At 37.7% G+C, this 26,360-nt stretch overlaps 7 protein-coding genes and 1 non-coding gene across 10 annotated transcripts; 4 read left to right on the top strand and 4 right to left on the bottom strand.

The window, feature by feature from the left end:
* Window positions 1-229: 229 nt before the first annotated feature.
* On the bottom strand, window positions 230-2,240 carry LOC17897646 (1-aminocyclopropane-1-carboxylate oxidase homolog 1). The gene is made up of 3 exons (XM_006304917.2): window positions 1,629-2,240; window positions 787-1,108; window positions 230-671 (listed from the first exon to the last, which is right to left on the bottom strand). Exons 1-3 carry the CDS (start codon window positions 2,150-2,152, stop codon window positions 420-422), a joined length of 1,098 nt encoding a protein of 365 aa, XP_006304979.1. The 5' UTR covers window positions 2,153-2,240; the 3' UTR covers window positions 230-419.
* A 90-nt stretch (window positions 2,241-2,330) lies between these two features.
* Window positions 2,331-2,403, bottom strand: TRNAA-AGC. Its single transcript has one exon. It is a non-coding gene; the product is annotated as a tRNA-Ala (tRNA).
* A 707-nt stretch (window positions 2,404-3,110) lies between these two features.
* Window positions 3,111-10,407, top strand: LOC17898778 (anaphase-promoting complex subunit 5). Of its 2 annotated transcripts, none has more exons than XM_023789525.1 (20): window positions 3,111-3,405; window positions 3,511-3,670; window positions 3,750-3,871; window positions 4,299-4,521; window positions 4,768-4,945; window positions 5,031-5,115; window positions 5,223-5,308; window positions 5,497-5,626; window positions 5,815-5,847; window positions 6,320-6,568; window positions 7,138-7,215; window positions 7,308-7,570; window positions 7,651-7,710; window positions 7,856-7,923; window positions 8,220-8,325; window positions 8,730-8,871; window positions 8,996-9,094; window positions 9,391-9,655; window positions 9,834-9,901; window positions 10,100-10,407. In XM_023789525.1, the coding sequence occupies exons 1-20, from the start codon at window positions 3,235-3,237 to the stop codon at window positions 10,250-10,252; spliced, it is 2,739 nt and encodes a 912-aa protein (XP_023645293.1). In that variant the 5' UTR covers window positions 3,111-3,234; the 3' UTR covers window positions 10,253-10,407. The 2 variants fall into 2 exon arrangements, with proteins under 2 accessions (XP_023645293.1, XP_006303145.1); XM_006303083.2 differs by having other exon boundaries at window positions 3,235-3,405; window positions 4,299-4,509.
* Window positions 10,408-11,083: 676 nt separating this feature from the next.
* On the top strand, window positions 11,084-12,734 carry LOC17897150 (4-hydroxyphenylpyruvate dioxygenase). The gene is made up of 2 exons (XM_006307445.2): window positions 11,084-12,330; window positions 12,430-12,734. The coding sequence occupies exons 1-2, from the start codon at window positions 11,165-11,167 to the stop codon at window positions 12,602-12,604; spliced, it is 1,341 nt and encodes a 446-aa protein (XP_006307507.1). The 5' UTR covers window positions 11,084-11,164; the 3' UTR covers window positions 12,605-12,734.
* On the bottom strand, window positions 12,625-17,206 carry LOC17899632 (putative methyltransferase NSUN6). Of its 2 annotated transcripts, XM_006306120.2 has the most exons (12): window positions 16,867-17,206; window positions 16,245-16,533; window positions 15,876-16,023; window positions 15,353-15,490; window positions 15,175-15,237; window positions 14,889-15,010; window positions 14,492-14,723; window positions 13,966-14,177; window positions 13,545-13,645; window positions 13,259-13,340; window positions 13,054-13,115; window positions 12,625-12,913 (listed from the first exon to the last, which is right to left on the bottom strand). In XM_006306120.2, the coding sequence occupies exons 1-12, from the start codon at window positions 17,106-17,108 to the stop codon at window positions 12,802-12,804; spliced, it is 1,803 nt and encodes a 600-aa protein (XP_006306182.1). In that variant the 5' UTR covers window positions 17,109-17,206; the 3' UTR covers window positions 12,625-12,801. The 2 variants fall into 2 exon arrangements, with proteins under 2 accessions (XP_006306182.1, XP_023645388.1); XM_023789620.1 differs by lacking the exon at window positions 13,259-13,340 and having other exon boundaries at window positions 12,819-12,913.
* A 130-nt stretch (window positions 17,207-17,336) lies between these two features.
* LOC17898978 (3-hydroxyisobutyryl-CoA hydrolase-like protein 5) lies at window positions 17,337-20,716 on the top strand. Its single transcript, XM_006304956.2, has 16 exons — window positions 17,337-17,431; window positions 17,781-17,850; window positions 17,951-18,034; window positions 18,122-18,190; window positions 18,272-18,335; window positions 18,430-18,503; window positions 18,571-18,654; window positions 18,744-18,828; window positions 18,907-18,992; window positions 19,217-19,338; window positions 19,439-19,499; window positions 19,580-19,678; window positions 19,917-20,018; window positions 20,132-20,173; window positions 20,269-20,375; window positions 20,483-20,716. Exons 2-16 carry the CDS (start codon window positions 17,818-17,820, stop codon window positions 20,547-20,549), a joined length of 1,179 nt encoding a protein of 392 aa, XP_006305018.1. The 5' UTR covers window positions 17,337-17,431; window positions 17,781-17,817; the 3' UTR covers window positions 20,550-20,716.
* A 100-nt stretch (window positions 20,717-20,816) lies between these two features.
* On the top strand, window positions 20,817-21,565 carry LOC17898035. The gene is made up of 2 exons (XM_006306294.2): window positions 20,817-21,259; window positions 21,359-21,565. Exons 1-2 carry the CDS (start codon window positions 20,978-20,980, stop codon window positions 21,455-21,457), a joined length of 381 nt encoding a protein of 126 aa, XP_006306356.1. The 5' UTR covers window positions 20,817-20,977; the 3' UTR covers window positions 21,458-21,565.
* Window positions 21,566-21,676: 111 nt separating this feature from the next.
* Window positions 21,677-22,953, bottom strand: LOC17898976 (peroxisomal and mitochondrial division factor 2). The gene is made up of 2 exons (XM_006303963.2): window positions 22,936-22,953; window positions 21,677-22,810 (listed from the first exon to the last, which is right to left on the bottom strand). Exon 2 carries the CDS (start codon window positions 22,744-22,746, stop codon window positions 21,778-21,780), a length of 969 nt encoding a protein of 322 aa, XP_006304025.1. The 5' UTR covers window positions 22,747-22,810; window positions 22,936-22,953; the 3' UTR covers window positions 21,677-21,777.
* Between the last annotated feature and the right edge of the window lie 3,407 nt (window positions 22,954-26,360).

Raw genomic sequence — 26,360 nt, 5'->3', positions numbered from 1 at the left:
GAGGTAGCATTGAATCCTTTGCATCTGTAGAAGTTTGCATTCTCTGTATCTACTAATGGTGATGTCTCTGTATTTGGGAGGATTTTGTTCAGACAAGAAAGATTAATGTTTTCAGAAATTTAGTTTTCTTGTATTCCAAGGCTTACTAATTTGAGCTTATCATTCACGAAATTGTCACTGTTTTCAACATTTGCAAGAAAGACCACATTTATAAGAAACATCATTGAGATTTTAATACACAAAACAAAACATATGCATATAACCAACATGTTCATTATTCAAATGGAAATTCAATCGAGTAGCCATATCCCATTAATTACACGTCCTTGTTTGGACCAAACGGAAATGACAACGTTTAATCCATGAAATCGACATATGGTCCACGCATCTGGATCTTTCTTAGACAATTAATGACATTCTCAGATCTTGAGATAAAGTAACCCAGAGGTACCATCGAATCCCTTGGATCTGTAGAACTTTGCATACTCTGTAATTGTGGTGTCTCTGTATTTGGGAGGGTTTTGTTCAGACAAAAGCTCTTTGATAGGTCCATAAACTCGAGGGTTCGCCATCAAATACGAACTAAAGAAACACGCCACCGAAATCCTCGGTCCATCTTCATTCGCCAAAACCCTATGCTCCACGCTTATGAACTTGTCGTTTGTTATAAGCTGCACAGTGCCCCACAAGCTAGATCATAAAGGTCGTATTTGATTCCATTGTATTAAACAAAAACTGATTTAGTAAAAAACGAAAAAAAGGTTATAATAGCAAAATAACTAAAACCTGGAGAAGATCTCCAACGTTAACGACAAGAGCTCCGGGAACGGGAGGAACATCAACCCAGTATTGGTCATGGAGAACTTGAAGCCCTCCGATATGGTCTTGAAGAAGAAGAGTGAGAAAAGAATTGTCCGAGTGTTTGGTCAAGCCTAAAGTAAGGTCTGGTTGGGGACATGGCGGGTAATAATGGCCAAGCAACAGCAATGAGTTGGTGCAATCAATGTCCTTGAAGTGATTAGTGTTTAACCCTAGAGCTTCCGAGAGGAGCTCAAAGAGTAACTCGCCTAATTTCATCACTTCTTTTGAGTACTCAATCATCATCTCCCTAAAAAAATATCCCCACCGAAAAACCAATAAAGACACTTATACATGAATGGAGACAGAATTCAGACTCAGATAAGTAACTCGTAATATCCATCCTATTTTGACTATTTTTTAATGAGTTGTTAGAGCATGATTATCAATGGTGCCTTAAAAAAATCTTAAGGTAAGAGAAATTAAGAAAAGTTAAAAAAAGTAAATAAATATATCTTAATTAAGAGATATTTATGAACTTTTCTTAGTTTTTTTTTCACTTTTCTTAATTTTTCTTAAGATAAGATTTGTTTAAGAGACCCTTGGTTTTACAGCAGTTGAGTTAGAAAATTTAATAACAAAATCGCGTATTGGTTGAATTAGTTTTGCTACGTCTATGGAGTATTTAAAATACTATTAGACCATATATAAAGATCATCGGACCTAGGAACATAACATGTTACTCTATATATATATAGACCATATAACTCGTGGTTGTAACATAAATGATATTAACGTTGAATTTTAGCAAAATATGAGATGATTATTACCCACAAGCGGCGGGGAGATCTTCCTGTCGCGGAGGATCTGGTGCCGTATAACAACCGAGCGTATCTCTCCAATTAGCCGCCTGTGAACTAAAAAGATCGAAGTTGCTGCTATACACCATCTTACTCGCCGGATCACGAGAGTAGAAACCTTTCTTGACTTCTGTGTCTTGCTCGTGAAACTCACGAACCCCTTCTTTCATCTTCTCCAACACATCGAGTGGGATACCGTGATTGATCACCTGGAAAAATCCCCATTTCTCCGGCGCGTCTCCGATCATTTCAACCAAGCTCCGCCGCGTGATCGAGTCCGCGCCACCTCCTTTGAGATCGATGGTCGGGATGGTGAACTCCGAGGAGGAAGGTGGTTTTGGACTTGTTAAAGTAGCCGGAGGTGCACGGAATATGGCAGGGACCTCCGAGATTCCGGCATCGACAAGACCTTTGACTCCAGTTTTTGTCTCGTCGAAAGCTTTAAGTTGAGTTGAACGATCAGTTGCAGCAACTGTCGGAAGCGATGGCTCCATTGGTTTGTTCTTTTAGCTGGAAATAGTGCTATTTTCATTGGATCCATCTTTAAAACAGCTTGTGCAAATTTCCATCAGTCAACGACGAATATTGTTTTTTATAATATGAAACGGAAGTACAATGAAGTGAAGGTTTATTCATTTAACCACGTGGGGAAAATAAAAAAGGTTTAAAAAATGGAGATGCGGGGTATCGATCCCCGTACCTCTCGCATGCTAAGCGAGCGCTCTACCATCTGAGCTACATCCCCGATGATGTAAGATTTTGGCCGTAGCTAGTTAAATCAAATACAAAATCGACTGGCATATGATACCACCATTATTGGCACTCTAAAACATATACTACAACAACTCATTTGATCACGTTTATTTCTGTATATTATAATAGTTTTTAGCATGACTAAGACTTATTTTAACTTAATTTCTCAAATACTATTTTGTATGTTCAATCATCAATGACTATTGTTGAGCTTGGGTTGTTGGGATTATTATACTTTTTATTTATGAGTGGCTCTCTCGTTTCGTATTGTTTTGGATGCCTTCGTCACTATCGTGGTTAATGCCTTGTCGACTGTATTAGCTGATTTATTTTCTCAAAATAAATATTATTAATATATTTTTGAAATATTTCACAAAACTATGTTCTAATATGATACCGAGCGGCCTCTTTTTTGATGTCTTTGTAAATTCCGCTCTTGTTTTGTAATTTAACAAAGTTTCACTGGGAAATTTGGGCCATTGGCCTGTGTAGCGTAGCTTCTTTTCTTTTCCCCTTTGGGCCTTGGCCTCTCTGGGTGTCTGACTGGGTTGGATACTCCTAACCGGACGGCGGTCAGTATGACCCGATCTTCTACCGGGCTGAATAACCGGTTCGTTTGAGATTCTGATTTTTTCCTTTTTTTCTTTCCAACCTTTGTTTAATTGTTTTCTTTTTCAAAGTGCTCTCACTTTCCCGGTGACTCTTTCAGTCCAAATTTCAAATTAATTCCTGCCCTAATCCCGGCTGCTCGTCGGAGGAAATATCCGGTGAGAGAGATTGAGCTATACAATTGAGAGAGTGAGTGTTTTAGGGACGGCGAGAGATGGCCGGATTACCGAGAACAGCCGGTGCTTTTGCGGTAACCCCACACAAGATCTCCGTTTGCATTCTCCTGCAGATATACGCTCCTTCGGCTCAGATGTCTCTCCCCTTCCCTTTCTCTTCCGTTTCTCAGCACAACCGCCTCGGCCTCTACTTGTTCTCTCTCACTAAGGTCTCACTCTTACTTTTCTCTTTTAATTTGCGTTTATCTTAAGAGTGGATTTTGTGAGTTAACAAACTCTTCTTTCCTTTGACGAGATTGATATTGATGCTGCAGTCTTGCGATGATATATTTGAGCCGAAGCTGGAAGAGCTCATCAACCAGTTGAGGGATGTTGGTGAAGAGATGGATGCGTGGCTAACTGACCATTTAACCAATAGATTTTCTTCCTTAGCTTCACCAGATGACCTATTGAATTTCTTTAATGACATGCGAGGTTAGCTGCTTGCTTACTTTAGATTCTTTTTTTTTTTCTTTCTTTTCTTTTCCTGTTTTCCATCATGTTTCGTATGCAGGCATACTTGGGAGCCTTGATTCAGGAGCTGTGCAAGATGATCAGATTATCTTGGATCCCAACAGCAACTTGGGAATGTTTGTTCGTCGTTGCATTTTGGCATTTAACCTTTTATCGTTCGAGGTATTGTGCTTTTTTACTTTTTTTTTTTGTTATTCTTGTGACTGAATCATAGTACTATGGATTTAGATATGTATGTGATGTTTGTTTGTTTCTTGACCCACTAAGATAAAATACTTTTCTAGGCTTGATTTCAAATGTAGACCTACTTATAAATGCCTTCAAATATGAGATCTATTGGCAAAACTCTGTCAGACCTGGTTGAAGTATATATTCTAGCTGTAATGTTCAGAATGAATATAGCGAACCTCTTGATTGCTCTTCCTTTTTCCTAGGTTGACACACCCAATTGTAATGTCAAAACTAAAGTCAGATCCTGTCATACAGCACTAGGCTCTTGTAATTTTTCGTCTACATTATTTACCTTGCAGAAACATAAGTGAATATTTGAAAGAACCATCCATTTCATTGATATATGAAACCCTTGCAGGGAGTTTGTCATCTTTTTTCAAGCATTGAAGATTACTGCAAAGTAGCTCATTCAAGCTCTGCTCAGTTTGATGCATCTAATGATAATCTGGAATCATTAACACAATATGATCAGATGGATATGGAGAATTATGTTATGGGTATAGCAACTGAAGAACTAAGCGTCCCATTTCATCTTCATACGCCTGAAGCACTAATCAAAGTGACAGAAGGTATCACTTATGGTATTCCCTCATTTTTGTTCATCAAACAAAACTTCAAATTTCTCAGAATCTCAGGTGCTAGAAAATATTGAGGGAATTCGTGATCAGGCTTTAGATGCTACTATCCTTATATAGATTTGGTAACATGTTTTTGCTGATGCATTACTATTAGTGGTAGTACACAGTACAATCTGTATCACATTTATAAAGTATTGTTTGTAAGGCCCTCAATGTTATAAAATTTCTTGGAACCAATGCAACATGCAGGTTTGCGAGTTACTAGGAAGGAATCATCTAGAATTAGCAAGAAAAATACAGAAGCTACTCGAGTTGTTTGTGCCTCGACAAGTACACTTGAGGATACTCTGGTAGATGAATCATTATTCCTTCGGACAAATTTTCAGATACAAGGTTTTTTAATGGAACAGGCTGATGCAATTGAAACGTAAAGCCTATATTTCCTTAGTAACAAATATAATTCTGTCAGAAGTATTGCTACTTTTAAGACTTTCATCTCCTTGTAATCTCAGCCATGGAAGTTCAAGTTCATTCTCTTCAAGTTTGGTCGAAAGTTTCCTTGAGCAGCTTCAGAATTTAGCCCCTGAATTGCATCGTGTAATGTCTTGCTTCTTTAGATTTATTTTTGCAGTGGATTCAGAAGTTAATCATTCTTTGACTGCTTTCATATACTTACATGTTATGTACGGCATGCAATGATGCAGGTTCACTTTTTGCGTTACTTGAATAAGCTTCACAGCGATGACTATTTTGCTGCTTTGGATAATCTCCTCCGTTACTTTGACTACAGGTAATCTGTACTTTTTGCTGTTACATCTGCTTCAAAAGAATAATTATAATTATAATAATAGTACTGCTGACTGCTTTTATCACTTGCATGTGACTCCTGTAAATATCATGTTGTGTTTGCCTGTTAGATATTTGACACTAGGAACTAAGTTTCAAACATGAGCTGATCCATGATCCATTGTCTTAAAGTGCAGGGAATGAGGGATTTGACCTTGTTCCTCCTTCAACAGGCTGCAGCATGTATGGAAGGTACGAGATTGCGTTGCTATGTTTGGGAATGATGCATTTCCGCTTTGGGCATCCTAACTTGGCTCTAGAGGTGAGCTCTGATCCCTGGCTGGACCGAATTGTACATTGGAATTTACTGGGCAGTTGGTATAATAAGTTATTCTCATTTGTGATGTAACTTGAGTGTATTTACATCATAATTATAAGTGATATCTAGACATGAAATAGGGTCTTACCATTGTTTGGTTTGCTCATAATATGGTTTTTTCTCAACCACAGGTTTTGACAGAAGCTGTGCGTGTATCACAGCAGGTATACTCTTACTTTATTCGTCTGCTATTAGCTCTGTTTATAATATATTTTGAAGAAAGTGGTGTGTTTGAGGAGCACTGCAGGACGTGTAGTTGTATGAAAGTTTCCTTAAACTGAATCTTGAGCTAGTTTCTTCTATTCTTATATCGCAAAGCAATTTAGGAAAAACTAATATACTCCCGCATTTAGAAGCATCAGACTTACTTTACTGTTGTACATGATGTTTAACGCTGCTGAAAAGATATATATATATATAACATACGAACTGATTTTTAGGGTGTCCCATGGGGTACTGCAGTCTTCGCAAATATGATAATTTTTGAATTTGGTACATCCTAAAAGGATCACATTTGTCTTATTAGGCTTCAATGTGCAATCACATAAGCACCGCCAACAGCTTATGTTGTTTGAAAATACTGTTGTTGAAGCTTTAATTCATTTATGGCATTTAAGACGTTTTTTTATTCTACAGCTTAGTAATGATACTTGCCTAGCATATACACTAGCAGCAATGAGCACCTTGTTATCAGAAATGGGCATTGCAAGTACCAGCAGTGTTCTAGGATCCTCGTACTCACCTGTCACTAGCACTGCATCTTCATTATCTGTACAACAAAGAGTGTACATACTTTTAAAGGAGTCTTTACGGAGAGCTGACAGTCTAAAATTAAGACGCTTAGTGGCTTCCAATCATCTTGCAATGGCTAAATTTGAGTTAATGGTAAGGTTTATATGTAACTGTTGATTTCTTATCTATTTAGTAGATTTATCTCTGACCTGCCTTGGGATGTGTGGTATGGTTTTTTATTTAGAACCTTGTGTATCCCTCATAACTTTTGATGCACAAAGAATCAGTGAATTTATCAGAGTGCTCTGAACATTTAGAGATCTTCTTTATAGAACGTGAAAGATGTTAACATGTTTGGGAATATATACTTTTTGGGGTTACCTATTACTTAGGCACATAGGATACATGCTTAGGAAAAAGCTGGAGCAATTTTTATATATTTTTGGTTTCCTGCAATATATATGAAAAAATTGCATGTGTTATAGAGAAAGAGAAATCACCAGTTTACCTTTCTGCATGTGTCTTCATTTCACCTCTTTCTTATAAAGCTTGAATTTGCACGTACTTGTACATTCAGATGATCTGTTTTTATTATTTTTTATGCCCAGCTAGTGCTACATGTACGACATTGCTTCTTTCACAACTTTCAACTAGCGCAGCTGATCTTTGTTATTCTAATGTTTGGTATACGCTAAATCAGTAGTAATTTTATTGTAATACAGCATGTGCAAAGGCCTCTACTGTCGTTTGGTCCCAAAGCTTCGGTGCGTCACAAAACTTGTCCAGTTAGTGTCTGCAAGGTACTGGGGTATACCACTTAACTATTTTGACTAAAGTGAAATATTCACATCTCCATTTGAGGTCTAATCAGTTCTTGAATAATCCATGGCAGGAGATACGACTAGGTGCACACCTAATCAGCGACTTTTCTTCTGAAAGCTCCACAATGACAGTTGATGGTTCTCTAAGCTCGGCTTGGCTTAAAGACTTGCAAAAACCATGGGGTCCACCAGTGATTTCCCAGGACTCTAGTTCTAGAAAGAGTTCGACTTTTTTCCAGTTATGTGATCATCCGGTCTCGATTCCTGGATCTGTATCACAATTAATTGGTGCTTCATATCTACTCCGGGCTACTTCATGGGAGTTATATGGCAGGTACTCATGCAATTTCCCCCTTTGCTGACCTTACCTTTCCAGCAACTAAGTAGTTTATTAATTCATTTGCTTATTGTTAGCGCTCCTATGGCTCGTATGAATACCTTGGTGTATGCTACTTTATTCGGTGACTCTTCGAGGTAATTTCCTTGAAATGTATTACTTTTTTGTTCTACTCTCAGTCCCTCTCACTCTCCCACCTACCACCCAGTCTCCTCCTTCTTTCTAAAACGGTCTCTTACATTCCGTTTTTGAGGGGTTTTGATATATTTCTTGCATCTATAGTTCATCTGACGGAGAGTTAGCATACTTGAAGCTCATTCAACATTTGGCACTATATAAGGGATACAAAGGTTAGATTCTGTGCACAAGGTCATGTACACCTTGTTATACCTGCCTCAGCCTTTCACTTTGGAATGAACAAATACATTCTTTGGAAAAAAAGTTATAGCTGAAAATCTTATTTTTGTATAAGAGGAATAAGAAGGCTAAATCCGTGTAGATATGTCTGTATTTTTTGACTAAATTTACTGGTGAAGTTTATTTATTGCTGCTTCTATTGCAGGGATGGTATTTATGTATTTAGATCTTCCTTCATGTTTTTTTCTTTTCCTGTGTTGACCTGTTTCTGAAACCAATGCTTTTCTAGATGCCTTTGCTGCTCTTAAGATTGCGGAGGAAAAGTTCTTAACCGTACCAAAATCAAAAATACTGTTGCTCAAGTTGCAGCTACTACATGAACGTGCCTTGCACTGGTAAGGTTTCCAGTTTCTTCTTATACATGTGAAAACTCTCTCTTGGTCCATATTAGCACCATGGGTAAGAGAAAGGATGGGGGTTTCTAATCAACTTTTTCTCCAATCAGAGCATCTCCGTGTTGGAGTTTCACTATTTTACACTGCCCTGAATTCTAGATAATAAACATCTGCTTGATATTTCGCTTAAGAAAAACCTCATAAAAACAGCAAAATCTGATTCTTCTGCCCTCTGTGATCATTTACTGTATTGTTTGAGGGTTATGTAGATAAAAAAAAACAATTGTATAAAACACTTTACAATTGTATAAAACATTCATCTGCATATAGAATTTGATCGAGCCTTTCTGTTGTGCAATTGTTATTGCTCAAGTCAGATGTACTAAGATTCTTAAATCTATTAGTGGGAATGTAAAGCTAGCTCAACGAATGTGCAATGAGTTAGGAGGCTTAGCATCAACAGCCATGGGTGTAGACATGGAGCTGAAAGTAGAAGCAAGTCTTCGCGAAGCTCGGACTTTGCTTGCAGCAAAACAGTATAGCCAGGTTTGTTGTAAACCCTTATTGACAATATGTTATTAACTCCATGTGCAATTTTCAGTACGCTTTTCTATATGCTATGCCTTGTTAGCTTATCTTTAATATTGCTTTCTTACTACGTTCTCTACAGGCAGCAAATGTGGCACACTCCCTTTTTTGCACGTGTCACAAATTCAATTTGCAAATAGAAAAGGCTTCTGTTCTTCTTCTGCTTGCAGAGATACATAAGGTAAGACATGGCTACAAGAAATTACTAGCTTGAGAACACATAAATTTGAATCTGATATCTAGTAGACAATTTTGTGTCACGTTACCAGATTGAAGTAGAAATAGCTGGTTTTCTGGTATATATTTTTCCTTCCATGCATAGCTTAACATGCATTTATTTCTTGTGAATCTGTTCCATCTCTGCTGATTTGGCTTAGACTACATATAAAACTGTTGTTATGGTATTATTTTCAATTCTTCATTAATTTTCTGAGTGGCTTTCAATTTTTGTTTTCCTTTTTTCTTTTTGGTTCTCAGAAGTCAGGAAATGCAGTCCTGGGTCTTCCATATGCGCTGGCAAGCATCTCGTTTTGCCAATCATTTAACTTGGATCTTCTCAATGCATCAGCTACTCTCACGCTGGCTGAGCTGTGGCTTGGTCTTGGATCAAATCATGCTAAACGGGCATTAGACCTTCTGCACGGGGCATTCCCTATGATTCTTGGCCATGGAGGTTTGGAGCTGCGTGCTCGAGCATACATCTTTGAAGCAAACTGCTATCTGTCTGATCCAAGCTATTCAGGTAGCTTGTGTTGTCTTGAACTACTTTGATTATAGCACATGCTTCGTAGTTGCGCTATCAAATAGTCATTGCCTAAGCGAGGATGTTCAGTAGAATAATGAATACAATTCGACTCTAATGGATACAGCTTTATCTTGCTCGTTGCAAGTTTCTAATTTGTCTTGACTTTTGTTACCAGTTTCCACAGATTCAGATACGATCCTAGATTCTCTAAGGCAAGCTTCAGATGAGCTTCAAGATTTGGAGGTAACTTGCTATATAACTTCTGGTTTAAAAACAAACCTGAATTCTATTCTACCGCTACAGACATTATTGCATAAGATATTTTATGTTGCGTTTGATTCGAGTTCAGCTTTGTTTAGCTCATCATAACTGAAAAATTTGGATCTTAGTACCCGTGATTTACTGTTGGTTCACTTGGTAAGCGCTGTGTTTATTGTGCAGTTCCATGAACTGGCAGCAGAAGCCTCGTACTTAATGGCGATGGTATATGACAAGCTGGGACGGGTTGAGGAGAGGGAAGATGCTGCGGCTTTGTTTAAGAAGCATATAATAGCTCTCGAAAATCCTCACGATGTGGAACAAAACATGCCATGAGGGTTTGTGACCTTAGTCAATAAGCTTATTGTGAAAAGCTTGTAACTTTAAATTGTAACAATGTTCCTTAAGACGCGTTCTAGTGGATCCGAACCTTGTGTAACTACTCTTAACATTGTAGAGGAGGAAATTCAATGAAAGTTATTTTATTACAATCACATACCCTAACTAAAAACCCTGCTGAACTCAACGAGCAACGGGACGGTAATCAGAGTCTTCATGTAAAAGCTGTCTCGTTCATAAGCATATAAAGAACCTAATATTGGTTTCGCATACTGTATGCTCCTACTTTAGGATATAACTTCCACCGTCACATTTCATATGCTAGGTAAATCAAAAAATCTACCAAACGGGTCCAAAGCGTGAGAAGATTGGAATTTAAAAAAAAAAATACAAAAATACAAAGTGGTTCTGTCTCATCAACCTCCAATATAAAACACAAACCACCAATCAAATTACCAAACACTTGTTAGATCTTATGTTTGCCTCATCCATATTTACATGGTTGGATAGGGTTCAATTGTTTTAAGAATATATTTGATATTTTAAACGGTAGCCCGATTTTACACGTTCGCAATCCGTAACTGGACAAGCATCAGCCAAAGAGCAAAGCAGGGAGATCCATCACGGAACGTATCCTTTTTAAAAAATTACAATCTGACTGTACACGTGTACCCTTCGTCCTTCGATGTCCATTGACAGTCAACATCTGTTGACCTGACATTCCCAGTCATACACCACGAGAGGATCTTCTTCCTTTCTTTACCTCTTCTTATATGTAAATATAAATACACTTTTACTATTTTTTTTTTTAAAATAAAATAAATCCTTATTTTGTGTCTATCGTTACTTCGTTGGAACAGAGCTCCACGATACACACTCAGTTCCGTAGCAGAGTTGCTTGGTAAATCAATGGGCCACCAAAACGCCGCCGTTCCAGAGATTCAGCTGAACAACGACGGCGATGCGGCGTCTTCGCCTGGATTCAAGCTCGTCGGATTTTCCAACTTCGTGAGGAAGAATCCAAAGTCAGACAAATTCAAGGTTAAGCGCTTCCATCACATCGAGTTCTGGTGCGGCGACGCCACTAACGTCGCTCGTCGCTTCTCATGGGGTCTCGGGATGAGATTCACCGCCAAATCCGATCTCTCCACCGGAAACATGGTTCACGCCTCTTACCTCCTTACCTCCGGCGACCTCCGATTCCTTTTCACTGCTCCCTACTCTCCGTCTCTCTCCGCCGGAGAAATTAAACTGACCGCTACAGCCTCCATCCCTAGCTTCGATCACGTCTCTAGCCGCTCCTTCTTCTCTTCGCATGGACTCGGCGTAAGAGCCGTTGCGATTGAAGTAGACGACGCTGACTCAGCTTTCTCCATCAGTGTCGCTAACGGCGCCATTCCATCATCGCCACCTATCGTCCTCGATGAATCCGTTACGATCGCTGAGGTTAAACTGTACGGTGATGTCGTTCTCAGATATGTTAGTTACAAAGGGGGAGACACCGGTCAACCCCAATTCTTGCCAGGATTTGAGCCTGTGGAGGATACGTCGTCGTTTCCACTGGATTACGGTATACGGCGGCTTGACCACGCCGTGGGAAATGTTCCAGAGCTAGGTCCGGCTTTGACTTACATTGCAGGGTTCACTGGTTTTCACCAATTCGCAGAGTTCACAGCAGACGATGTGGGAACCGCCGAGAGCGGATTAAATTCGGCGGTGCTGGCTAGCAATGACGAAATGGTTCTTCTACCGATTAACGAACCAGTTCACGGGACAAAGAGGAAGAGTCAGATTCAGACTTATCTGGAACACAACGAAGGAGCAGGGCTACAACATCTGGCTCTGATGAGCGAAGACATATTCAGGACTCTGAGAGAGATGAGGAAGAGGAGCAGTGTTGGAGGATTTGACTTCATGCCTTCTCCTCCGCCTACTTACTACCAGAATCTGAAGAAACGGGTTGGCGATGTGCTCAGCGATGAACAGATAAAGGAGTGCGAAGAATTGGGGATTCTTGTTGACAGAGATGATCAAGGGACGTTGCTTCAGATCTTCACAAAACCACTTGGTGACAGGTACAGCGGAAAAATCAGTGTTTCAACAAATCCATTTCGATGATTATAAACATGTTCGGATTTGCTAAGCAATGTCTTTCTTTGCGATTGTGTTCATAGGCCGACTATATTTATAGAGATCATCCAGAGAATAGGATGCATGATGAAAGACGATGAAGGGAAGGCTTACCAGAGTGGAGGATGTGGCGGCTTTGGTAAAGGCAACTTCTCTGAGCTCTTCAAGTCAATTGAAGAGTACGAAAAGACTCTTGAAGCCAAACAGCTTGTGGGATGAACCAACTAAAGGATTTGTAATTAATGTAAAACTGTGTTTTATATTACCAAAACAATGTTGTTATACAGATGCTGTCTTTCCATCTCACTTAAAAACAAGATCAATAAAAGATCCCATCTTAGGTTCAAAAGCAATGTATAAGCCACCATCGTTCTTTTGTGAAATGTCCTTGGATCACAAATCAACATTTAAAGATCTTAATCCTTGGGGCCAATGCTAAATTTAGCTATAAAGAACCCGATTGTATCGAGCTCAGATGACGGGTCGAATTTCTGAACCAGTTCTTCTTCACCTGGTTTTAACCATTCCCTGCAAAACATAACATGGTTCATTTATTGGAGTTTATAGCCGACAAAATCGGAGCCATCTCCTTTATCATCAATTTTTTTTTAAGGTATGCTCTGTTGATGATTTTTTATCAGATCACTCTAATGGGTACAGATGCTTACTCGATATATCCGTCCGGGAATTCACATCGACCAACTAGACCAGGTCCTCCAATTCTAGGATGCTGCATCAAGACAGCAAACACATGAAGATACATTAAGACAAAGAACCAGATCCTAATGCAATATTTGCTAAGATCTCTAACAGTTTCTTGGATATTTTATGTGTCTTCAATATGAAGACAAAAAGGGTATTTACGATCAAAACCTGTGGTGCTAAAGATAGAAAACTGTATTTATCTAGAGCATAGCGAACCACTGCCTCGTTCTCGCTAGGGTTAATTGTGCACCTAGCAAAATGGAAAACAAATCATCCACAGATAAGACTGCAGTAACTCTCAATTACTCAAGACTATATGACTGAGGAGGTTTTATTTTATGTTGATAGGCCTAATCTGCATAGCTTGGAATTGGATAACGTGAATTCAGAACTTAACAGATTTCAGATTATGTTTGCATACTTAACAGATTTCAGATTATGTTTGCATACTTACGTTGAGTATACGAGAATTCCACCAACACGAACCAATTGAACAGCCTGATCAAACATTTTCCGCTGGTACCATCCATGATTTCTCAAAGATATAACAGTCTCCTACAATAAATAACAATGGAAATATCAGTCCATAAGTCACCACCTTCTCAAAAATCTTCAAAACAGGAAGGAGGAAGAAACACAGATTCTACACTAAATTATATTACAAACACTTAAAATTTTGATCTACACATATAACCATATATATGCTACTAAAAAATAATACTTCCGCCACATACAAGTGCTTAGGTTAAGGCTATCCACATGTTAACACAAAATACTAGAATGTGTACACGTTGTTAACTCATAAGATGCTTAATAAAGCAATTACAAAAATGTAGAAGTTCACACAAGATAGCCAAGTGTGGAATTTATCTTACCAATCCAGCGAACAGACGAGGTCTCAAGCCAAGGGCAGAACAAGGAGCATCTAAAAGGACCCGATCAAAACTATTAGGTGCAAAACCTTGTGACTTTCCAGCCCTTCCACCTTGGCATTGAGTTCTTCCACGACCATTTTTCAACCTTCCTTTATTCTTCCTGATGTCAGCTTGGCTAACATTATCCCCTCCATTTGGCTGTTCAGTGCTGGCTACAATATGGGTGATAATGGGAAAATCAAGCTTCTCCTTAGTTTTTGTGAACCAACCGGAATATATATATTTGAATTTTTTACATATATGCATAGACGTGAGATAATGAGCTACATATGCTAATTTAGTAAAGTTTATGTTATATAATTTTTTTGATGCCAAAGTGATAACTAAGGTCTTTGTCCACAAAGGAGGAAAGACAATGCAGACATGGCAACTTTATTGAGGTACTTTTACCTAGCAAACAAAGAGGCCAACATTTCGAAGAAAACAACCAAACTAAGTAAACACTATGACAGAATAGCTTAATTACCATTTTCCTCACACGGTTTGTCAGCCTCGAATCTTCCAGAAGTAACAGATGCCATCTCCCCATTAGATGATATTTCAGAATGGCTGCTTATGGAACTACTATTTTCAACGTTAACTAATGTTGTGGAATCATTGAGTGTCTTTGGAAGACAAACAGATTTTAGTGCATCCAATTTACATGTTGTTATGCAGCTTAATCCCATCTCCGCAGACAACTTCTGGACATCAAGAACCTACGTTTTGGAAAATGGTAAATAAACTAAATAGAACATGCAATTTTGCAATCCTTAACAAGAAATTTCTTTGTATTGCATTCAATGTAAATTGACAAGCACGTAAACCCCAATAGAAATCATGTATGTTTCAATAAATATTACTTTAATCAGAAGAAACTGTACCTTGTTATGGGATCTATCTGCTGCCACTATCTCTCCCTCATCATTCATAAGTATAGCAATTGCAGTAGTCTTCCCTCCAGGTGCTGCACACATATCTAATATTCTCTCCCCTCTCTGAGGATCTGTGTGCCAAAGATAAGAATCTCGGATTTCATCAGTATTCAATCCTTGTGGGACTCTCATTGATATTTAGGATCGACTGTGTTTGAATTATGAATATATGCAACTATATCATAATAGGGGTTAAGGTGTAAGCATACCACAGGAGAAAAGTAATATTACTTACCAAGAGCATGAGCAACAATAATACTTGGCAGGTTTTGAAGAAATATCTCCCCCTCGAGGACATCTAAGGAGCAGAAACGATAATTTAAAGGCAATGCCCCATGATGAAATAAGATACTGAGAGTCATAAACTGTAAGCTGAAGTGCAAAGTAAACCTAGAGCAAAAGAAGAAGCTTACTATGAAAAGAAGGCAATCTAAAAACTCTATTGCTTAAATCCACCGCAATTCCATGAGGAACACGAAACATCCCAGCCCTTGACAACATAGTTGTTCCCATGCCGATATATAGTCCACTGCGTTCACGGTAATAAGGATCTACAATAACACAACGGCACATGTCAACTGTTTTAGTTAAAAACATTTCACAAGATTTCTAAGTTAGCAACCCTAAAACTTATATAAAAACCATGGAGGAAAAGATTATTGAAGGGAAACCACTCTATAAAATTTGAATGCATTCCACAGAGTAAATTGTTAGATTCTTTTGGCTACTATAAATTGTAAATTATAATTCATATAATAGCACCCTCGATTACTAAACAACCTAACAGGTAGAATTGTACACCTTCATAGAAACTCGTGATAAATAAGACCTATTTTTTGGTTTCAGTTTTTCTAAACAAAGTATTTGTCAATCATATGATAGGTCCATCCAGTTATTATATTGTGACCAAAGCAGAAGAAAAATTATGATTCTTGCCTGTAGGCAGACCCTGGAGGGTGGTCCCACGAGTCATATTAACACTCCAGTCACCTTCATCGCCAGGTTGTTCCATAGCAACACAGACAGCAACTGCATCCCCTTTCTCAACATGGGCAGTGCAAGCCAGTACACCTGGAACATAGACCTACAACAGGACCCATAGTAGATATATAAGTATATCTTTGTTCGCAGTATCGTCTATGGCATGGAGTTTCTCACCTAGATTGTCAAAAACTATAACGAAGGACAACCAAGATAGAAAGGATTCAACTCCAACCCAAGAGCATAGTGACCAGGATAGATGCTTAGGTACTTGTAAATGCCTATCAAACCACTAAAAATTTCTTGAGAGAAACTCGAGTTTACCTGGGCTCCTCTAAGAACTGCTTCAGCACACTTCCTGCTCACTAATACCTCCTTAGGAGGGTTTTCAAGACCAATGTCATATTCAATTCTATGTGGGCCTGAACCATTGACAAAAACAACATAGTCCAAACCAGGTATCTGACACTTGGTGATGGGACTACTTCCATCTGGTTGTATTAGCTTCAAGCCCTCATCCGAATCGTTCAGAAGTTTCGTAAGCTTTTCGATAACCGCATCACTTGTTGTTTTAACTGTGTTCACCCGAATGCAGGAATAGGAAGATGGGCGCCTAATATGGAACATAAACAAAAATATTAGAGTCAAGCAAAATGTAACAACACTTAAAGTAGTGCAGACCAGAACGAGTGTGAGAAATTTTGTCAACAATTTAGTTCCTATGGCAAGAGTAGACTAAAACTGGATCATGTGAAGGAGATGCTAACATTGGGGGAATTTGTATATGCACACAAAAACAACCAATTAAAAAAATTGATTCGATTCAGGAGAAATTAGAAAATAAATAAAGCTAAAAGGCAATGCAAATCCAGGTTTATGCACGTAAAGGAGAGCAATGTTGGTTCAAAACTAGATGAGAATGATGGAAAGGTGCGAAGAACAGTACGTGAGAGCCTTTGAAATGCGAGCAAAGTGGTCAGGTCCATAAGCTTTAGTGAAGTAGTCTTCCACTTCAGGATTCCACCGCAACACCGGGTCATAACAGTAACGCTCCGAATCAGAAGGATCCATCTCTATCTGTTGAGAAATAGAGCGTAACTGAGAAACAGAGGAGGAGAAGAAGGTCGTGGCTCTGGTAAGGCAAGTGGTGAGCAAAGAGGGTTTTAGCAGAACCCTCGCTTTACTCATTCAAGGGGGTAGCAAGCAACGGAGAGCATCTTAAGGTGGAAAGATACCTTTTAGAGCGTTAATGGTGGATGGGCTTTAGGTTGCGAGGATTAAGCCCATCACAGTTATCTACTTGTGTTTATTGACTTGAGGAGTTTTGTACAGTATAAAAATGTCAAAAGAGTTAGGTAGAAGAAACTAAAAAGACGAAAGCTTTGATGATAGTCTTTTCCTACCAAACCCTCCCATTGATGATTAGCTTCAACTGCCTTTTTTTTCTCAATGACTGAACAAATACTCAGCTCCATCCCTCACCAGACCCCTTTTGCTTCTCCTCTCTCAAGGTATCCCTTTCTCATTCTCTCTTTTTCATATTTCACTTTTAGCTTATTCAGTTTTGGTGCTTGCAACTTGCCCGATGGATTCTCTCAAGTTAATTGGAAGTGTAGAATTTAGCTTAGGATGCTCATTCCGCCATCATGAAGTTTTACATTATGTAGACTTTGTGTTCATGTTCTTGGATGAAGTTAAGAACAATCTGGGAGGTTGAAATTAGATTTGTTGCAAGTTCGTAAATCATGGGATTTGTCACATTGGGTCTGGAGTTTAGTAGAATTTCTTGCTAGTGTAGTTTTCTCGTTTGAGATTGTTTTTCATATCCGACCCATTCAAACTGATGGTTTAATTGATCAGATTAGTAAGCTATTGTTGACGTTTAAGAAAGCTGGAGATGTCTCAAGAAGGTGGAATCATTAATGAGCCGGTAATCTCTGCCTTTTTCAGTCTTTCGTAGTCTGTTTTCTTATTCATGATTTAGTCTGTAAACTATCAGTAAAACTTTTGGAATCTGGCATTGTTTACAGGTTGTTATTGGAGAGGAAAAAAGTTCTGTGAGATTGTCTACTCTAAACCGCCCTCGTCAGCTGAATGTCATCTCTCCGGAAGTGGTATTTTAAGATCTTAGATCAGAAGCTAATAAGATTGTCCTCTTCTAGATGCTGAAAGCCGTCTAATGGTAAAATTTTGAAACTCAGGTCCTCAAGCTTGCAGAATACCTCGAACTGTGGGAGAAAGATGACCAAGCAAAGCTTATATTGATCAAGGTTTGATTTTCTTCGGTACTTGATCTGGTGATGATTTTCTACTACTGTAGATTGATTTCCTAACTTAGCTTCTATGTGCAGGGTGCAGGTAGAGCTTTCTCGGCCGGTGGTGATCTTAAGATGTTTTATCACGGCCGGGATTCAAGTAAGACGCTAACAGAATCATCATGTTTTATCAAAAGAACACTTTTGAAGAGATTTTATTATACTTAATGATGATGATATGTCGCTTTTAACAGAGGATTCTTGCCTTGAGGTTGTTTACCGGATGTACTGGCTTTGCTATCATATCCACACATACAAGAAGACACAGGTATAAGTAGTGTTCATTGTATGAAAGTGTCCTCTTGAGAAGTATTTAACTGAACAGAATTGTATAGGTTTCTCTTGTTGATGGAATTTCGATGGGTGGAGGTGCATCCTTGATGGTCCCAATGAAGTTTTCAGTTGTGACAGAGAAAACAGTGAGTTTTAAGTGTAATCTGCTTCACATTTTATTTGGGTAGAACGTCACAGAAACAAGTACAGCTTTAACCATTTCGTTCATTGACAGGTATTCTCAACTCCAGAAGCAAGTATCGGGTTTCACACTGATTGTGGGTTCTCCTACATTCATTCACGTCTTCCTGGTTATTTAGGTAACTACTAACCCCGTATAACCAAATATTGATTCCGGCTAGGTATTGGCTGATCTCTAATGTACTTGTGTTTTGCAGGTGAGTTCTTGGCTTTAACTGGGGCAAGATTAAATGGCAAAGAACTTGTAGCAATTGGAATGGCAACACATTTTGTACCTTCAGTTGTGAGTATTTGAGAATGCTTTCCCCGGATTTGATTGATTCAGGAGATAAATATATCCACAAATGCTATTTAGCTGTCTTGCAACTTTGTAATTATCATCTGTACCTTTAGCAATGTTTTTGGAATCTCTTCCATTATCCTGTAGCTTGAATGCGAACAGAGTCTACAGTTGTTCTAGAAATGATGAGTGAAATGCATATCTTTCACATCTTTTCTTATTGTCAGAAATTGGCGGATCTGGAGGCACAGCTTGTGAGGTTAGACTCAGGAGACGTGAACGTAGTCCGATCCACAATTGAAGAGTTCTCTGAGAAAGTCAACCTCGACAAAGACAGCATCCTTAACAAGTAACAAACTTCTTTTATTGGTTTCTCCATGCCTGAGATGCTGTTTAATATTTTTTCCCCACTGGTATATATACTCATGAAGACGTTATTAACTTTGCAGGCAGTCAGTAATTAATGTGTGTTTCTCAAAAGAAAGTGTGAAGCAGATCATAGAAGCATTTGTAAGTCATTCGATTTTCTGGTAAAAGAAGTCATTCCTGGCTATATTCATCAGTATGAACTATTTCTGGTCCTCTTACAGGAAGCTGAAGCAAGCAAAGAGGGAAATGAGTGGATAACTCCAGTCATCAAAGGTTTAAAACGATCGTCACCCACAGGGTTGAAGATAACCCTACTATCGGTAATTGTTATATGTTACATGATCTCCTCTTTCTCATATGTGTCTCTTGAACTTTCAAGGTGAACAAGACTGCCCTGGCAAATTAATTATATAGTAATAATGGATGTGAAAGTGGTTTAAACTTCTAGCTAATATTGTAAATTGACAAAGTTAAAAGGATTTTAAGCTAATAATAATAAGCAGTAATTCTTGTTATGATCTTCCTTATAGTGATTCTTGTGATGCGTAACTTTTCCAGATCCGTGAAGGTAGAAATCAAACGCTTAGTGAATGCCTGAAGAAAGAGTTTCGTCTCACCGTGAATACCTTAAGGAAAACCATATCCCCTGATATGTATGAGGTAGAAAACAAATGCAAATACTGCAACCAATTTTTGGTTTTGCGTTCTAGGAAATCGTAGCATCATGTAACCTTTACTATATTCTTTTTCTGATCTCTTGTGATAACTTGCAGGGTATAAGGGCTCTGACCATAGACAAAGACAATTCTCCTAAGGTATGTTTCCGCTCTAGGAAGCAAAATACGAGTCTACTTGGAACCTAGATAGCAGCTAACACACTTACAAACTTCTATGATTGGGTTTGGTGCAGTGGAATCCAGCGACACTAGATGAGGTAGATGATGAGAATATCAATTTGATGTTTAAACCCTTGGAGGATGATATTGAGCTTTGTATCCCTGAAACAGAAGAAAATAGGTCGGTGTATAGGAGATAGTAAACCCAACTCTGTAAACTTTTTTTTGAACTGAGTGTTTCCTGAGAAAATAATCCCTTTCTTATGTTTTGGTAATGTGCCATTGCAGGTGGGGAGGCAAATACGAGACTTCAGGCTATGCATCACTGATACAGTATAAAAGAGAAAAGAACTGAGCGTATGTTCAAACTTCAAATTATAAAACTCTATCCCAGAAACTAAAACTTTATTTGTGTTGTATTATTGCAAAATAATGTGTTGCTTGCGACGATAAAATAATGTTTACATATGTAAAACATGAGTCTCCTTGATCTAATCAGAGAGCAGGTGTTTTTACCAATAATAGTTAATAGTCGTTATCATTTTCAAATGATGTCTTCTCCACACAAACAAAACTAAATCAGAAGTTTTATATTACTGTTATGATTAGATAAAGGAAGTCACGTTTAGGTCGTTGAAACAGCCGCGGCCAATTTGGACAGCTCTAAATTTGCCCTTTTTTATCTCTCAGTTTTCTCCTCATTATATATCAATCTTCTGCTTTCTTATAATAATCTTGTGTCTTGACGAAATAAACACGCAACAGAGACAGAGGAGCAAAAAGATGGCCGACTCCCTTTTGCAAAAGGCCACCTCTGCTCTCGGTGAAACAAAAGAAACTGTCCTCGCCTCTGTTGAAACCGCCAAGACCGATGTGGTGAAGGATGCAGTCGACAATGTGGTGTCAAGAAGCATAGATGGAGCCAAATCGCTGGTGCACGGTTTGGAGGAGAAGAAAGGTGAAGTCTCCTCCAAAATCTTGGGAGCTGTTACACACTTTACCGGCAGTGCTGACTCAGCAACCACAACCGCAAACCGTGACTTACCAGTATCCACAGACAATCAGGTTCCATTCAAAACACCAAAAGAAAACTTCAAAATCTTATGCTCTTTTTATACAATTGAATAGGAGACAAGTCTTATGCTCTTTTTTATACAATTGCAGCCACTCCTAGCGACAGGTGATCGTGAGGTCGAGACACCATGGTGGAAGAACTGTTGTGGAGTTCTTGATCTTCTCAAGACATCATCATCATCTACATGAAGACCAACTTCCCTGTGAAGAAAAAGATTCCTCCTAAACTATATTCTGAGTATTTCCTTCCGTTTACTTGAGAGTGAATTCCGATTGTGTCTTCAACTTTTAATTCGTCTTGCTGTTTTTTATAAACTTCTAGTTTTTTTTTTTTCAATCTTTTGATTGTTACCAAAAAGATTTGTAATGAAGACAAAGTAAGCAAACACATAGTAAAGAAGACTCCAAAATTGTGAAACCAATCAAATTCCCAAACATATAACAAGAAAGTTATTGTAGGAAACACTTTTGAAACAAAGAAATCAAATTTCATAAAAGTCTACCTCGAATCAAACCCTCCTCGAGTGGTAAATGTAGCAAACAACAGCAGCTCCGGCTACTGCAAAAGCAACTGCGGCCACAGCTCCACCAGAACCAGTAGTCACAGTCGGTGACCATGACTTAAGCTCAATCCCATCAACTGCCTCAGCCACATTCTTCAATCCACTGATCATCTTTTCAGTATCATCCAACTGCTTATGTAACTCCGCAATCTCTGATTCCATAGCCGCCACTTTCTCCTCAGAGTCTCTTAACGCCTCTTTCACAGCCGTCTTCTCTGTTATCCACTTGTGCAACTCTGCTTTCCCTTTCGCTACATCTGATTCCAAACCCTTAATCTTCTCCTTCAAAGCATCAATCTCCTTATCCTTATTGTCAATCTTCTCTCTCATCTCTTCCTCGGCTCGAAACTTCTTGTTCCTCTCCTCCAACTCCTTAACCTCGAGAGCACCAAGCTTCGTCTCCAATTCCTTCATTCTCTTATCATTCTCCTCCTTTACAGTCCTTAAACCAGCGACCTCCTTCTCCAATTCCTCAATCACATCCCCTTTCTGAGAAATCTCAGACTGAAGCTTCTTGGCCTCGGCCGCAGCATCTTCCCCTTCCGTCTTAGCCGTGATCAGCTCATGCTGCACCCGTGCAACTTCGGTCTCTAACTCGGAAGCTCTGGCAGCTATGGCTTCGAGAACCTTCCTCTCCTCATCAGACTTGTCAATCTCCCTCTCCATCTCACCCATCTTACGCTTGGCCTTAGATTCGGCTGCTCTCAGCTCCTCAATCTCCGCAGTCAAGCTCTCGATTTTCCTACTGATCTCATCGTTATCACGCACGAGTTCCTGATTGTGAGAATCGAGGAGCTCTCCAATCTTTCGATTCAAATCCGTGGACTTGCCGGCATCGTCTTGATGATCAGAATCGAAGAAACTCTCATCCTCCGGGGGAGTCGCGTCGCCGTTCAAGGTCTTCTCGTCCGCCATCTCCAACAGCTGTGATCGGGGAATGGAATCGTAGGAGGAGAGTGATAAACCCTACAGATGCTCGCTGGATAGGATAAAACACACACAACTAATTATAAAACAAGGACCGGAAAGTTTCGACTTTCCTACTTTACTCTCAGAAAAGAAAGAAAATAAAGTTTCGATTTTTATGATTCTCGTTAAAAAAACCTTTCTGAGATTCGATGCGATTAGGGTTTTGGGTTACCACGACAAACCAACGCTAACCGAACAAGTCTGATCTGCTTACGTAAATGTTGGACGGCTGGAAAATAAAAAAGAATCGGTCCGAGTTGGTAAAAAGGCAATGATTTGGAGAACACGTGCGTACCACTTTGATACTATCTTTTTAGAAAAGGCCCATAAAAACAATTAAAAAGGTCCTGATTTGGGCTTCTAGAGGCTTTTTATTGAAAATTCAATCAAGAGCCCCTTCGGCTAAACATCAATAATGATCTTGCCCGTTCATTGGTGGGCTAACATGAAAAATCCACGTAAAATATATAGAGGTGTACTGCAAATAGATCAGATTTTCATCAATCAAGATTAGAGAGTATCGTTTCAATCACTAGGATAAGAATCTCTCTCAAACTCAAACCTACAGTTTTAATTTCCAGACCAAGTGCTTATGGGGAATCAGAATCAGATGCTCTTTAATTATGAGTTTTGATCGTAGCAACTTTACTTACCAACATCACTGATCTTCTCCTTAATTAATTAAGCGCCTCCTACTCCTTAGAGCAACTTTATCGCCGTAATCGTTCGAGTGTTAACACATTAAAAAAAACCAAAATATTAAAACAGTGCAAACGTAAGAGGTATTCGAGTGTTCGATAAGATCTTTTGAAGCAAGGTTCTTCTGCCAGCTGTGAAAACGTGAGTGGTAGATGAAAAGGAGAGAGAAAGCAAAGGAAAAACATAGAGATAATTAATTAGTTAAATTTATATTTGATAAGAAATGCTTAAAAATATTTTGTGAAATGTTTATAAACTTTTTGTTCATTTCATAAAATGTTTTGTATTTCATTTTTATGTTTGAATCTTAAATTTCTAATTTTTATCGAAATTGTTAAATATATGTTATAAATAATATTTAGTTGTATTATCTTTTTATTTTTATTTTCTAATATGTTTTATGTTAACTTATATAAGTTTTCAAATTTTAAATTATTCAATTAGTTTTAAATATTATTAATATGTTTAATATATTTTATTATTATAAATATAAGAACCTAAAAGTTCAACCAATACTTGCCTATTTTTGTGTGGTTCTTAAAAAACACTATTACATTATTAATATGTTAAAAATACACTAAGATGCATGTTTGGGGTTATGCCTTTGCGGATGCTCTTAGTAAGCATTATTACCGTACGTCACAAATATCTAGGCCACATGTCTTATCAGAGTTAGGCACAGTACAAAACATGATGAGAACAAGATAATTAATATATATATATAGTCCCATGGTTTAAATAATTTCAGTCACAAAACAAAATCTCTATTCAAATTTTCTTGATATATTTAACAAAGAGAACTCTCTCTATTCAGAAAATATTTGCCTTATCCAGAAACTGTGACACCTGAGAATTACAAACATGATTTTGTTATAAATCTGTTATATTAATCAATGTTACAAAATTGAATTCGAGCAGTTGATTGTTATCTTGAAATGATGGGGTTGTTAAATGTTATAAATTGTGTGGTGGTTGTGAAAACTCTATATATACTTGAGCCTCAAAAAGCATAAAGCGCATGATATAAGTACGTGGAAAAGGCCACAAAAATATGAAAAATGGTTTGGGGGAAGTACTTAAGCAAAACATTCAATGAAAATGGCATGCTCTTAACTACCCTCACCCCTATTATATTTGTTTTTCAGCAACATTTTAATTTGCATGCACGTTTCTCCTCTATTAGATTCTTTCTTCAATATATTTATTATTTATTTTATTGCTTCAAGCAACACACACACAAAAACAATAAAAAATAATAATAATAATAATAATTGAGCTTCAAAATAATAAATGGAAAATATAATTATAGTCAATATGCATATTCTCGTTAGTCACCTACCCGACCAGTCTCACTAAGATTGTTGCCTACTGCTCCATGAGGGGACTCTGTTTTCTCGTTTTTGTATTGGGCGGCAAAAACTTTTCAAAAAGTCGTTGATTTTGAACCAATTAGTAATGCATTTTGTTTTTATGGTTTTAACATCTGCTTTGAATGACTATCTAGCTAGTTTGTCAAACCTTTCGAGTTGTGTATATGTAATATGTGTGTCTGTAAATGATAGTGTGTTCTAACTGTTGTTAAGTTCCATGTATTGGTTGATGTCCCAAGTCGTGTTCCATTGGCAGTATTGATGACCAATCTTCAATTTGCAACAATTTAATTTCGTTTTTTTGGTTTTCTCTGGTCATTATTAACTCAACCGGGTCAAAAAAAGAGTTGACTAAATTACGCAACAATAATATTAGTGAAACTGTTGTCAAAAAATAAAGATAAAAAAAATATTAGTGAAACTCATATTTGTATTCTTTTATAATCTCTAACTCTATTTCGGTATGGAAAACACCTTTTGCACAAAACCAACCGAATTGATTAAACCTACATTATATTGGATCTCACTTACATCTTTGAATAAATAGCAACTTTTTTTTGTTGATAATATTATATACGTGATATTGAGGAAGACGCATATGGAGATTAGCCCTGGGCACGAAGCGAATATTCGGAAAATTTGTGATATTTGTTATTTGTTTCGCTTCGATCGAATAGTTGATTTTGCTATTTGCTTCGATTCGTAAATTTTCGAGTATTCGGAACTTCGAATATTCGAATATTTTTCGTAATATTTGCGAATTACTTACTTCGCTTCGCTTCGACCCATCTAATTTTTTTTTAAAAAAAAAAACATATAGTACAGAAATATAAAGTGCAAAATATGAAATATTAGAGGTTTTAATTTGACATATTTTCAAAATAAGAAAGAAATGTAACCACCGTTCATAGAATTCTCACATTTTATTTTTAATAATGATTTTTCTAGTAAAGTTTTATTTGCTTAAAAACAACATTTAGCAAAAAAAAAAAAAAAACCCAACGAGCCAAAATATAATAATTTGAATAATAGGCCTATCAGATATATACCCAAATCTATAAATACACCTATTATATATATTATATGTATTATATAATAATTTATATTTATACATATATATAAATATACGAAGCGAAGCGGATATTCGCCACTAAAAAAATCAATATTTGTTATTTGCTTCGGTTTTTACGAGTACTAGATTTTCATATTTGCTTCGGTTTAATATCTTATAGATATTTGAATTTTTCGAATCGAATCGAAACGAATATCGAAGCGAAGCGAATCTAACGAATATTTTGCCCAGGGCTAATGGAGATGCTTTTTGTTAGTAGACGCGGATTTAACCCTAAAGATTATAGTCATAGAGTATTGAACAAAAATTAATCAAATAGCTAGAGAGTTTGTTTTTTTAAGTTAGTCTATCTTATTTTAGTATTTTTTTTTTGGTAAGGTACTACATTTTTTGGGTAAAGTCTATCTTATTTTAGTTTG

The sequence above is a fragment of the Capsella rubella genome, unplaced genomic scaffold (genome assembly GCF_000375325.1).
Source record: "Capsella rubella cultivar Monte Gargano unplaced genomic scaffold, Caprub1_0 scaffold_1, whole genome shotgun sequence".
Taxonomy (NCBI): Eukaryota; Viridiplantae; Streptophyta; class Magnoliopsida; order Brassicales; family Brassicaceae; genus Capsella; species Capsella rubella.
The sequence above is the reverse complement of the archived record's forward strand: the minus strand, read 5'-3'. Positions and strand labels throughout refer to the sequence as shown.

Bases quoted from the DNA above. Each gene is read 5' to 3' on its own strand.
- LOC17897150 (XM_006307445.2), top strand. From the start codon at position 11,165: ATGGGCCACCAAAACGCCGCCGTTCCAGAGATTCAGCTGAACAACGAC. The intron at 12,331-12,429 runs GTACAGCGGAAA...TTGTGTTCATAG, and splicing joins ACAAAACCACTTGGTGACAG to GCCGACTATATTTATAGAGA.
- LOC17899632 (XM_006306120.2), bottom strand. From the start codon at position 17,108: ATGAGTAAAGCGAGGGTTCTGCTAAAACCCTCTTTGCTCACCACTTGC. The intron at 16,534-16,866 runs GTACTGTTCTTC...GTTCCATATTAG, and splicing joins CGCATTTCAAAGGCTCTCAC to GCGCCCATCTTCCTATTCCT. The intron at 15,011-15,174 runs GTAAGTAATATT...TTTGGCACACAG, and splicing joins TATTGTTGCTCATGCTCTTG to ATCCTCAGAGAGGGGAGAGA.
- LOC17898978 (XM_006304956.2), top strand. From the start codon at position 17,818: ATGTCTCAAGAAGGTGGAATCATTAATGAGCCG. The intron at 19,339-19,438 runs GTAACAAACTTC...TTAACTTTGCAG, and splicing joins AAAGACAGCATCCTTAACAA to GCAGTCAGTAATTAATGTGT. The intron at 19,679-19,916 runs GTAATTGTTATA...TAACTTTTCCAG, and splicing joins TGAAGATAACCCTACTATCG to ATCCGTGAAGGTAGAAATCA.
- LOC17898778 (XM_023789525.1), top strand. From the start codon at position 3,235: ATGGCCGGATTACCGAGAACAGCCGGTGCTTTTGCGGTAACCCCACAC. The intron at 7,216-7,307 runs GTACTGGGGTAT...AATCCATGGCAG, and splicing joins GTCCAGTTAGTGTCTGCAAG to GAGATACGACTAGGTGCACA. The intron at 9,902-10,099 runs GTAACTTGCTAT...TTTATTGTGCAG, and splicing joins ATGAGCTTCAAGATTTGGAG to TTCCATGAACTGGCAGCAGA.
- LOC17898976 (XM_006303963.2), bottom strand. From the start codon at position 22,746: ATGGCGGACGAGAAGACCTTGAACGGCGACGCGACTCCCCCGGAGGAT.
- LOC17898035 (XM_006306294.2), top strand. From the start codon at position 20,978: ATGGCCGACTCCCTTTTGCAAAAGGCCACCTCTGCTCTCGGTGAAACA. The intron at 21,260-21,358 runs GTTCCATTCAAA...ATACAATTGCAG, and splicing joins CAGTATCCACAGACAATCAG to CCACTCCTAGCGACAGGTGA.
- LOC17897646 (XM_006304917.2), bottom strand. From the start codon at position 2,152: ATGGAGCCATCGCTTCCGACAGTTGCTGCAACTGATCGTTCAACTCAA. The intron at 1,109-1,628 runs GTAATAATCATC...ATATTTTTTTAG, and splicing joins GATCTCCCCGCCGCTTGTGG to GGAGATGATGATTGAGTACT. The intron at 672-786 runs GTTTTAGTTATT...GGCACTGTGCAG, and splicing joins ACGTTGGAGATCTTCTCCAG to CTTATAACAAACGACAAGTT.